Source organism: Protobothrops mucrosquamatus, unplaced genomic scaffold (assembly GCF_001527695.2).
Source record: "Protobothrops mucrosquamatus isolate PMUCROS unplaced genomic scaffold, P.Mucros_1.0 scaffold_217, whole genome shotgun sequence".
In the NCBI taxonomy this organism is placed as follows: Eukaryota; Metazoa; Chordata; class Lepidosauria; order Squamata; family Viperidae; genus Protobothrops; species Protobothrops mucrosquamatus.
This window is the reverse complement of record NW_015386293.1, coordinates 830,623-843,122: the sequence shown is the minus strand read 5'-3', so window position 1 is coordinate 843,122 and position 12,500 is coordinate 830,623. Positions and strand designations below refer to the sequence as shown.

At 38.4% G+C, this 12,500-nt stretch overlaps 1 protein-coding gene across 1 annotated transcript in view; it reads right to left on the bottom strand.

Annotated features, from left to right (window-relative positions):
• The window catches only part of LOC107298352 (DNA polymerase alpha catalytic subunit), an 82,110-nt gene extending 78,979 nt beyond the window's left edge, over positions 1-3,131 (bottom strand). Inside the window, exons 1-2 of the mRNA XM_015827733.1 lie at positions 3,090-3,131; positions 444-560 (exon numbers count right to left, since the gene is read on the bottom strand). Of these exons, the coding sequence (XP_015683219.1) occupies positions 444-560; positions 3,090-3,131 (159 nt within the window). The remainder of the gene's footprint in view (positions 1-443; positions 561-3,089) is intronic.
• Positions 3,132-12,500: the final 9,369 nt, after the last annotated feature.

The window sequence follows — 12,500 nt, the reverse complement described above, 5'->3', positions numbered from 1 at the left end:
AAATATATAAAAAGAATGTTTTGTGTAAGAATTCTGAGCAGATTCTACACAATGATATAAATATTTTAAAAATGATTTGTTCAAACTGGAGATCTGCAAAGAGTAGATAAAGTTAGCACAGATCAAAAAAAATCTGCTGTGGGTAGTTGATTCCAAGTGGCATTAGAAAACACTGAAAAAGCAAACTATATGATTTAAGCTGAAGCACCGCTTAGAGTGTATCAATCTCCAATTGTATTGGGAAAGTACATGGAGCTCACTAGTTACTTTTCATCTTCTTGGTATAGCCTAAATAGACATTTTCTTCTTCTGTATCTCTTTCTTCCCCACAGTTTCACTTAATAGGAAAGGAATTGTTTTTTCTATGAATGACTGAGCACAGCTATCATCCACAGCTTTCAAAAGTAGAAAGGAATAGTTCACTAGTTGGATTTCATTCTTACCTCTCGTTTAACAATAGCTTTCTTACAGACTGGACACAGAGGTCCATTCCGGGAAAAACGGAGAGGAAGTCGACGGGTACGATACTGGCATGTCTGTTCTTCACATCTCAGCCAACTCTAAACAGGGAAATGGTAAAAAATACTTAGAAATGTATTTCTCAAACTATTAAGATGGCAGTTTTACTGCAACATATTTTATTCCCAGTTTCTGAGTTTATACTATATAACAGAAGCAAAAACCTGCTACAAGAATGCATGTTATAAATAATAGCATTTATTTATATTTTATACACCTAAGCCTGAATGTATGTAATATGGACAATGTAAAAATATTTGTATTACATAACGTTATAGAGATGTTATGAATCAAGTCCATTTCTCTGTCTGTAATTATTCTATAATTTTCAATAAACTTTTTGTCCATGCTTTTTGATGTGGTAGGTACCAGAAGAGTATGTACACTATTCTAACTGAATGCATAACAATACCTCAAAAATTATTGAACTTATTATGCAATAAATTCTCATGAACTGGAGCCTACTTGATCAGTTGGTATAAGGTAGCATTATATATTGAAAGATGATATATTGGTTAGATCCAGTATTTCTGCAAATGAGAAGACCTATTTATGTGTGGTTTTTGAACCAATACAGGGATTTCTCTGGAAAATATGGATTTGCAATTTCCACTTCTTATGTTGTTCCAAAATGTTCCATCCAGCAGAGCATAATCTTTCAGGAAAGAAAGGGTTTAAGCAGGTAGAGAACAATCAGGTAGCTTTGCTTCCAATGGGTTGAACAAAGACTGAGTATGCATCAGTATGGGAGAATGAACTAAGCAGGCATGCATATGCATCAGTGAATGCAATGGAAAAGAAGTTTGAAACTAAGTAATGTTCTGTTCTAGTACCACACAATCTAATAAATCTAAACTTACATTTGCACATATGAATGGCTAGTTTTTAAAGACCTGTTGTCTGACTTAAAAAAAGTAACAAATTTTGATCAATTAAACCATGAAATTTGCACATAGATAAAGAAACAGTTCTGAAGTAACAAGTACTGTCTCCTTATACCTAGAGGATGGAGATATATTTATTAAATGAAATAAAAAGTGCATGAACCAATTGTAACTATGTACTGCTAGCTATTTTAAAGTCTTCCATACCACCTGACTCATCAGGGATACTTTTACAGCAGATTAGAAATTTTTAATCCATTATTAATCCAACTTGGAAAATACTAGTTTTATCAAAACAAAACTTAATGAAAGTAAGAATTAGCTAATGGTATTTGTATACTATATAATTTGAATTTATGAAATACTAAGACATTTGGAACTCAGGAAGTATGTCCCAGCCAAGGGACCATGTTCTTTCAAAGTACTAAATGTAAAATGTGAAATGCTTTATCATGATCTTCTATAATTTGGTGGCGTGAATCTCAGTTTTAACAAATGTCTTCTAACATAACTATGCTAACACTTATATATAAGGTAGCAAAATATTCTCATTTTCACACAATTACATTGTCATGGTTACACTTGTTGCTCTTGTATAGTTTTAGATTACACTTTTCCCCTAGGAACTCAAGACAACATACATAATACTTTCTCTTCTTTCCCAAGGTTGAAGGTTAATGACTGTCTCAAGAAAACTCAGTTAACTTCCATAGGTGAGGATGAATGTGAATTGGGTCTTCCTGATTCTAGTCCAGCTTCCTTACTTTTACATCAGATCTATATTATCTGGTATTCACTTGATATACTTAAAAGAAAAAGCCAAACAATTTCAAAAAGGCTCAAGCAAGTAAGAAATGTTTTTTAAAAAAATACAGAAAAATATTTTTAACTTCATCTACTCAGTGTCAGGTAGCATAAAACAAAATAAAATGACCAGAATACATATTCACATGTCTTTAGACGTTGATGTATCAAACTTGAGCAAGCACAGAGAAAGATGCTAGTACTCCTGAAGGAAGACAGCACAGTGGAAAATGTATTGGTATACAAATTCAGGAAAAGACACCATGAATTTGCTTTAACACTTACTAGATTTACCTGCTAGATGTGTGTTTATTATTTAAGGTACAGAAAGGAACAGAAATGTATTTTATTTTATTTACATATTTATTTTAGAGCCAGTTTGATCTAGTGTTTAAGTGGCTAGGCTAGAAAGTGGAGACTTGAATTCCCACCTTAGACATGAATGCCAGGTGAGTGACTATGGGAAATCATTCTCTCTCAGCCCAACCCACCTACAGGGTTGTTGTGGGCAAAGTAGGAGGACAAAGGTTTGATGACATATTTGCTGCCTTGAGCTATTTGTAAAAAAAATAACGAAGGTGGGATACCAATAAATAAAAATAATACATTTATTTTTATATAACCCTTTAATTAATAATTTACAGAAAGGTTAACAATCGCAATAGCATTAAACACAATAAAATACAATCCTAACAATCCCAGCAAGTGACTGGGAGAGGAGAGGCTAAAAATTACAGGTAATCCTCAACTTATGACTGGTTACTTAGCGATAATTTGAAGTTACAACAGGCCCTTCCAGACCTGATTTTGAAGTTACAAAGGCTACACACACACACACCAGGATCACCTGATGGCCTTTTGAGTGCTTGGCAATTGGCTCACCTTTACAGCTATTTGCAGTGTCCCGAAGTGACTTTTTGACATGTTTTGCCAGTTTCCAGTGTTTGCTTCTGTTTCTGGCAAAATATGGGCAAAATGGATTTGCTTGACAACCACGGCATTTGCTTAATAATCATTGCATTTGCTTAACCATGGTGTTCACTTAAGAACCGCTGCAAAAAATGCCAAAAAGTTGGGTTCGATCACATAATGTCTTGACTTATGATGGCAATGATTACTACCATAATTCCAGACTCAATTTTGGTCATAAGTCCAGTAGCTGTACAAAAAGATCTTTTCCAGAATAAGTGAAACATCATAGCAAGAACAATTTGCCCTCCAAAGCCACCAGATTTAGACTAAATGGCCTGAGGAATATCACAATATGTGGGTAGATTGAGGAGAAAACTTCAGAATCCCATGATATGCAGGGTATTTAAAAGGAAACAGTTTGAATTATGCCAGAAATGAAGCAGAAACCAATGATGCTCTTTAACCACGATGAGAAATGTTTCCATGAATGATCCCAGTTAATAGCCTATTAAGTGCAACTTCCAGATAGTTTTCATTAATAGATCTGTTTACAGCATATTGGTCTTGAGAGAACCAAAATGTAGTTATCCAAAACCATGCCTTTTCTGCTAGTTTTAAACAAGTATTAATTGGTGTTAAATCAGTATAATGGTATGTGGGAATGACTTTGGGAAGCCAGGCAAGAAGATGTTGCTGGAGAACAGTCAGATAAGAGGGAGCATAGCCCACAGCTGCACAGTAAGAGGCTCTGGAGGGATGCTCCCTAAATTATTGGGATGCAAAGGTGACAGCGAGAAAATTGTACTTTCAGATTTGGATGTTTCTGGAAACTAACCAAAGAGAGAAGCAACCTAGAACTAAGGAGAAACTTCCTGACAGTTAGAACAATTAACCAGTGGAACAACCTGCCTCCAGAAGCGGAGAATGCGCCAACACTGGAAGTTTTTAAGAAGAAACTGGACAGCCATTTGTCCGAAATGGTATAGGGTTTCCTGCCTGAGCAGGAGGTTGGACTAGATGACCTCCGAAGTCCCTTCCAACTTTATCATTATCATTATCATTATTATTATTATTATTATTATTATTATTAATTTATTAATTTATTTATTTATTTATTTTCCTGCCTAGTCTATCTAGTAAGGCTGACTGTCAGTTTCTAAGTAATACAGCTTTCAGCTATAAGTCTGATATTTTAGGAGTGCAACTCCTTTTAAAAGTATGTCATCTTCATCCCATTACTGTTTAATATAGGGATGGACAGTGGGTATCCATCCAGATGTCAAAGAATTCCAATTGTTATTAATTTAAGTTAGCAACTTTAGTGCAGGTAGTCCATGACTTACAACCACAATTGAGTCCAACATTTCTATTGCTAAGCAAGATATTTGTTAAGTAAATTTTGTCCCATTTTCTGTCATGGTTGTTAAGTGAATCACTTTTATTTTTTATTATTTAAATATTTTGCTTCTAAACAGAAGTGTTGCTGACTACTAATTCTTGGTTTTTCTCAATGAGGTTTACCCCTTTGACTATACGTGCAGCAGATAAAGAGAAAAAAAATCATTATTTTATTTATTTGAAATATTTATAGTCCACCACTATAGCTTACCACACAAGCTTTGTGGCAGGTTATAATCTATAAAATAATTTAGTAAATCCAGGTAAATTATATAGTTTAAAACACATCATAACAATCACAGTAACACTGACAAAAAGGCACTTGAGGAAGAAAAGACACAGTCTGGCTATGAATATTAAATGTGAGAGTAAAAAGTCAGATTGACATCTAGCACTGAAAGGCAGATATAACTCCAGCTTGCCTTCCATGCGATTAGAATCTCAAATTTGGGCTTCCAGAATAGAGAAGGATCTCTCCTATGCATGTCCCTATAAAATGCCTCTCCCAGCTATGAAATAGTAGGGCAGCATCTTCCTCCTCTTCCTCCTCCTCTGCAAATCAACTGTAATACAGTTCTAGCCCTTACTATTTGCAAAAACAAATAAAAAACCTAAGAACATACAATGATATTACATTGGGCTAGTCAATTCTACATAACTATATGAATCTTTAAAAATGACATGTTCTGTAGTACAGTTTGAAATATTTATAAGAAAATGGAATTACATAGCATAAATACATCAATTTCATATGCTATATTTATTAATTTTTGGAAGCTTTCTTCCAAAAAAGAGAGCCAGCCAAATGAAAATTCTCATCATGCAACCTGAATATTTACTTGAATTCAATTCCTTTAGTTTGATGAGAGGCAGGAAAAAAAGTAGAGGCACAGGATGGTCAAATTCAACTGCAAAAGCAAATTCTATTTTCTCTGTGGGGAGAATTTAGCTATTTGGGATATCAAGGAAGACAGAGGCTGTCAGGCCCCAAAGTAATGTATCCTCAGCTATTTTAGCTATGTAGCTTTCTTTGTTGCCTGCCATTCTGTTGGGAGGGGGGAGCCTTTGGGGATGCTTTGCACTGTCTGCTTTGTTGCCTTGTTGCCCTTCCCCCAGAGGATGGAATGTCTCAACCCTTATCTGAGAGACGGTTTGTGCTTGGAGCCAGAAGAAATTGAAAGTGAGACCTTGAAGAGCCCTCCGAAAAGACCAGTTACCAAAACACGATGCCACCTGTGGATTGGCTGGGATTCAAATGAACTCTGGGGGGAGGAGTACTGAATGCTACTTTTAATATATCGCTTCGCGGGTTTTTCTCTCAGATCTCGCCTTGATTCCCTGCTTTCACTAGCTCCTAATAAAAGTTTCCTTTTGAGACAATGCTTGTTTCAAGAGTTGTGCTTTCTTGGGTGGCTTAGCTAAGGTAGGTCCTTACATAAGGCGAGATCTGCACAGTCCCAACCCAGAGAGGCAGCTGCCCTACCAAGGTGGGTCCCAACCGACATGCCCCTTCCTACCAGCGATATGGACGAGGGTGCACTGAAGAGCTGGAGCGGAGATATCGTCCTGGCAGACCCCAGGGAAGGAGCTTCCAGGGATCTGGGAGTGGCACAACCAGTACGAGCCAGATGGTCCCTCGGGATTGGAACGAAAGAGGACTGGGAAGGAAAGGCTCTGAAAGTAACTCTCATACGAGGTGGAGGAAAGAAGAAGGTAAAGAAGAAAGCTCCAGAGGTGGCCCCTCCTGAAAGGGGACTGGTGGATCCAAATTCTGAGATGATGAAAGCCATCTTAAAGCACACCATGGAATACGTGTGAGAATCCTTTGAGGAACTGAAAGCCCAGCTGAAAGAGCCATCGGAATCGGAGAGAGAAGTAGAGGAGGAAGCGGAGGAAGAAGAGTTGGAAATGCCTGAGGTGATGGCGGCGTTGGCAACCCCCCCTGCAGCAGCAGCACAACAGGCCAGACCGTCCCAAAGACCCAGAGCAGCCATACCCCAACCAGCAGAGGTGAAGCTAATTCCACTAGGGGTGAAATTCAACGAAAATCCCAAAAGATTGGGGTTCTTCTTAGCCCAAATGTTCACATACATGCAGAAATATGGAAGAACACTGCCTACAAATGGAGAGAAAGTCAGAGTGGTAACCCTCGCACTGGAAGATGCAGCAGCCGACCAGATGGTGACCCTCTACAACTGCAACACTCCAGAGCTGAGAAATTTCAACTGCTTCATGGCAGCCCTCCGATGTCATTTGGCAGACAAGAAAGCTCGTGAGCACCTGAAGACGGCCAAGCAAGGGCATCGACCAGTAGCTGAATACACTGAGGAATTCTGGGAGTTGGCCAGCCATCTAAACTGGCCAGAAGACATCCTGGTGAGCTGCTTCCAGGATGGCCTAAATGAAGACCTGTACAATGCCTGTGTGCCCGCGGGACTCCAAGGCAATTGTATGATTGGTGCCTCTTAGCAGAAGAGGTGGAAATAGATCAATGCAAGCATCAACAACACCCAGTGAAACCCACTTTCAAACCAACAACGGAGAAGAGAGCTGAGACCACCCGGTCATCACCAACCACACCCTGATCCATTGCATGCTTCAAGTGTGGGAAAGAGGGGCACCGAGCAATCGAATACCGCAGCAAGGTATCAGTAAAGAGAGGGGACCGGCAACCTACCAGCAGACCTACGAAAGCTACACCACGCCTCAGAGAGCCGGCAATGGCATCCGAGACCGTGGATCTCCCCCGAGCCCGGAGGTCTGAGGGTCGAGTTTCGCCTTCTGCAAACAATAACTCCGAGGCAGCCGAGAGTGACTATGAGAATGACCACTTGGTAAGTGACCCAATTGACCCCATTACCATGCCCCTAGAACTGTCCATACTGGTACCAGGAAGAGAGTAAAACTAGCAGCTTTACCGGACTCAGACTGCACCTGCTGCATGGTCAGCCCAGAATTAGTGGAGAAGATGGGAATACCCCTCAGGAGATTAAAGACCCCAATCACTTTCTGCCAGCTTGATGGGTCCGTCGCAGTGGGAGTCCCTGCCTGTTTTGCTACCAGAGCCTTGCACATCACCATGGGAGACCACTCAGAAACGTTAGCATTTGTTGTGGCTCCTAGTATGGAGTGTCCATTAGTATTAGGCTTGGCGTGGCTAAAGAAATGGAACTTCATAGTGGATTGGAGAGAGGGGCGTTTGAAATTCCTGAAGGAGGGAGCCCCTCTCTTATCCAAAAGAAAAGGCGGGAGGCATGGACTACGTCACGAATTAGACCTGGCCCAGTGAACAGAAGTCGGATGAGCTTCTGCCCCATCGACTCACAGACTATGCCATTGAAATTATCCCAGGGGCGAAGCTTCCCAAACCAAAGATGTACTCCATGATCCCAAGAGAACTTAATGAACTTCATAAGTTTATTGAAAAGAACTTAGCGTGGGGTTTCATCCAGCCTGAAAAACCCCGGGTGGCAGCCCCCGTGCTATTCAGAGAAAAGAAGGACGGGTCGCTTCGTCTCTGCGTAGATTATAGAGGCCTGAACGCTGTATGCGTGGAGAACCTGTACCCCCTCCCCCTCATGAAGAACATGTTAGCACACCTGACAAAAGGAAAAAATTTCTCCAAACTGGATTTGCAGGAAGCGTATTACCACATAAGAATAAGGGAGGGGGATGAATGGAAGACTGCGTTTAATTGCCCCATGGATTGTTTCCAATTTAAGGTGCTACCTTTTGGACTGCAAGGGGCCCTGCTGTGTTTATGCAATTAATTAATGAAGTTCTGCATGAGCACCTCTGCAAAGGGGTTTTAGATTACCTTGATAACATCTTGATCTACACAGAAACCAAGGCAGAACACGTTAAATTAGTTAGAGTGGTACTGAATAAACTGCACTCTGCTAAGCTATATGCCAAACTCTCTAAATGTGAATTCCACAAGGATCATATTAACTATTTGGGTTACCGCATTTCCAGTAAAGGGGTCAAAATGGACCCAGAGAAAGTACGAATTGTGCTAGAGTGGGCTCCTCTTCATACTAGAAAGCAGCCACAAAGTTTTTAGGTTTTGCAAATTTTTACAGGCAGTTCATTCCCTCATTTGTGCAAATCGCACTCTCCATCACAAATCTATTAAAGATTAAGGGAGCAGACAAACCGAAACCCAGCCAGCCGCTGAAGTGGACAGGGAGTAGACATAGAGACTTTTCTCTATGGAGCCGGTTTTAAAGCATCCAGACCCGGAGAAAGCTTTTGTCATTCAGGCCGATGCTAGTGATGTGGCCGTAGGAGCAATCTTACTCCAAAGAAACGAGGAAGGCCAGCTGCAACCCTGTGCTTATACTTCTAAAAAACTCTATGAAACTGAGCAGCGGTGGGCAGCCTGGGAGAAGGAAACTTATGCTGTGTGATGGGCCCTTCTAACCTGGAGAGCAAAATACCGTTCCAAGTGTGGACTGATCATAAGAACCTGGAAGCAATGAAAACTCCTAGGAAATTGTCCCCTAAGCAAGTACAGTGGTCCCAACATTTCCACCGATTTAACTTTACAATCCATTACCTCCCTGGGGGGAGGAACCTCTTAGCAGATGCTTTATCTAGAATGCCGCAATATAACAGTGTTAAATCAGAAGTAATTGTTTCAAGAGCTCTGCTTTCTTGGGTGGCTTAGCTGAGGTAGGTCCTTACAGAGGCCAAACCATATGTTAAGGTAACTTTAAATATCTTCAGCTAGTGGCAATCTCTCATTCACATATGTGTTCTGTGTCTATTTGCTATCTTTGAACAGCCTTTCTTCATTATTTTTCCAAAATTCCTCTCAAACATTTTACTTCTCTATTGCTGAATGCTTTTATTTGTAATAATTAAATTCCTAGCAACTCTCTGCTATCCTATTATTAAAAATTACAAGATTTCCGAAGTTAATTGGCGACAGCACAGTGTTCTGTAGTAAAGACAGGCAATCTATTACTTCCACATATTAACCCATAATGCCTGACCTTTGGTTATTTTACCACAATATTCCAAAATAACAAGGGCGGGGCGGGGGGGTTAATAAGTTACCTATTTCTGTTATTTATAGTAGTAACTACATTGCTAATTCTATATAAAAGCAAAATGTAAATACTAGATGAAACTATTCTTATGTGAAAAGTCAATAACATATTTTTATTTCTGCACATATTCTGTGTTACTGATAATTAGTTAACCACAGACATTTATTCATATATTTCATCTTAGTCAATCTAAAAAGATACATTTTGAAGCAGGTCACTATCTCCAATTTGCTAAAGACGACTTTAAATATATTTAAAGGCTTTCTGATAAGTGGCAAACTGAGGTCAATAGAAATTTCAATTCAAATCTTTTCATATAGATAAAAGCTAAAAATATATTTTCTTTACGACCCATAGTGGAATGATAATTACATTACATAAATTCTAATCCTTGCCTTAGAATAGCTGGCTTTCCAAATAATGTCCAGGCCTCATATCCTATTAGTGACTAGTTTTTCATTGTTAAGACCCTTTGGGTCCAGAAGAGCAGTGTATACAGTATATCCTGGTTAATTAAAAAATTGAAACCAAAAAGAGATTAGATATTTCAACAAGATGAACTAACATACATCCAAATAAATCATAAAGTACTTACAAGAAAGAAAGCTGTAGGTTTAGGAATGATTACTTCACAGTTCTTAGACTTGATTATTGAAAATCTGTGGGGAGGTCTAACATGTATGATAACTAAAGAGATCGAAGAATATTTGTGAACTAAAAAGAATTGCAAGGAAGAGTAGGAAAAATTTCAAAAGCAAGAATAGAAACATCCTGTCCATAAAAAATAAATAAAAGAAAGTAGTTATGGAAGCTGTTGTTTCTCCCAAAGGGATATTACAAAGTACTGACTCTTTTGTACTTGCCATATTTAGTTTTCTTAAGTGGAGTCTTTAAAGAAGTGCAGTACACTCAAATTTCCTTATCTCTTGTTTCATGCCGAGTTCACTGAAACATACAATAGAATCAGGGACACCTAAATTTTTGTGAGCAACTGTACTATTGTCTGCTTCAAGGCATCCGGTATCTTCTCCCTACACATAATTAATTTTCTATAACTTTGGATTTATTTAGGCAATCTCTTTTAGGTTGATCAAGTTACTAATGATAAATTCATTCATATCTCAAACGTATACATTTATCTCCCAAAATCAGAAATTGGTATTTTGATTCCAGAGAACCCCAGAAAACTGATACAGCACTTATCTAACGCCATTAATTGGGCAAGATCAAACATAGATAAGGCAGCTGTTTTACAACCCCTTAATTCATGGCATTAAAATTTGGCTGAAAACTAAAACAAAATTTGTGACAGTACTGTAATTAATAATTTATTTTATTCATTTATTTAATTTATTGTTTGTTTTCTGCCCATCTCGTCACAAGGCGACTCTTATACAAATAACCCCCAACAGTCTTTAACTTACTAACTTCCCACCCTAAAAATGTCAAAGAAGAATAAAAATTCCCTCTCTCTCCTTTGATGATGTTATTGTGCTCCTGCCAGAACACTTTGCAGCCCTTAGACCAGGGGTGTCAAAATGCCAGCCCGTGGGTCGGTTTCATCATACCGAAGCTGCGCCTACCCCATTGCCAGCAATGCAAAAAGAGTTGTGATATGTCGCGACATGTCATGTGATGTGGTTAGTTTGACACCCCTGCCTTAGACACTGCAAGAAATTTTGAAAATCTATCCATTCTCCTTTCATTATAGAGCACTTTTTACTATCTATTTTCTAAAGTTTGGCTAATCCAGCTCATTGTCTATAGATTTTCTAAAAACAAAAAGGTTATCTGGATTCTAGAGTAGTAGAAAGGGTACTAAAGAACAATCTTTACAGTCCACTTCCATACTTCATAGCAAGAGTAGACCCTGTCATCTGGAAAATGCTCCAGCAGCTTGACTAACACTATTCTTTAAAATGGAAGACATTATATTCCTTATCTCAACACTGTACATAAAGATATAATATAAACAGTTACATTAATAATTTCCTCCTAATTAATAAATTACAGAGAAATATAGTTTTGCACATAACTTATATCTTCATGACATATTACTCCATGATAAACAGGAAACCTAGGTTACCCAGAGCTAAAGCAAATATATACCCAAGTATATTTTGTTTCAGGTACCAAGTTCATTTTATGTAAAAAATAATGATATTTGTCTTGACTTCCTAACAATTATAATTAATATTATTCTTTGTCACTTCTGTATTCAGTTCCTAATTGCATTTATTTATACTTATTATCTGTTAATATCTTTTTATAATGGTAACAATAACTAGTGTTGTTATCCCTGGAAATTGCATTGTAGATAAGTAAGATCAGTTTTATTTTTGGAAAAACAATTTGAGAAATATGTAGTTCTTTATTCCTCCTGTTTTGTTTTCATAATTAAGCTTCTGGTCTTCATTTGCTTTAAATACAGCTTTATCAAATTCAACATATGCCTATTTCAAATGAATATACTAGTGTACATTATTGTTAACCCCTGTTTAATTAAGATCCATTATCTTGAAAACAAGAAAAGGTAATCCTTTTTTCCCTTGATTGTAACTGCATGACTAAAGAATTCTAAAATACATTTTGCACCAAATATACTTTGCCCTGGATTTGTGTCAAACATGCAAATGGAGTTTAAGCAAAATATACTTTATTTTTTTTAAAAGAAAGAAATAAAAAACAAAGAACAGAGCAACAAGTTTATAGTTAGAAAAGATCTGGGCATTGACTTCCGGTTTGAGTTCCGGTGCCGATGGCGGCTTTTTCTCTCGCCGCCTGCCCCGAGGACGCGTAAAAGCCGCAGGAGCAGCGTCAAACAGCTGTTCCGCGGCTTGAATCCCCTTCCCCGGGCAAAGGGGAGGGGGGAGAGCTTCGCTGATAGGGGTAGAGCTCCTGAGCCCCCACAGCTTTATAGCTGTGGGGG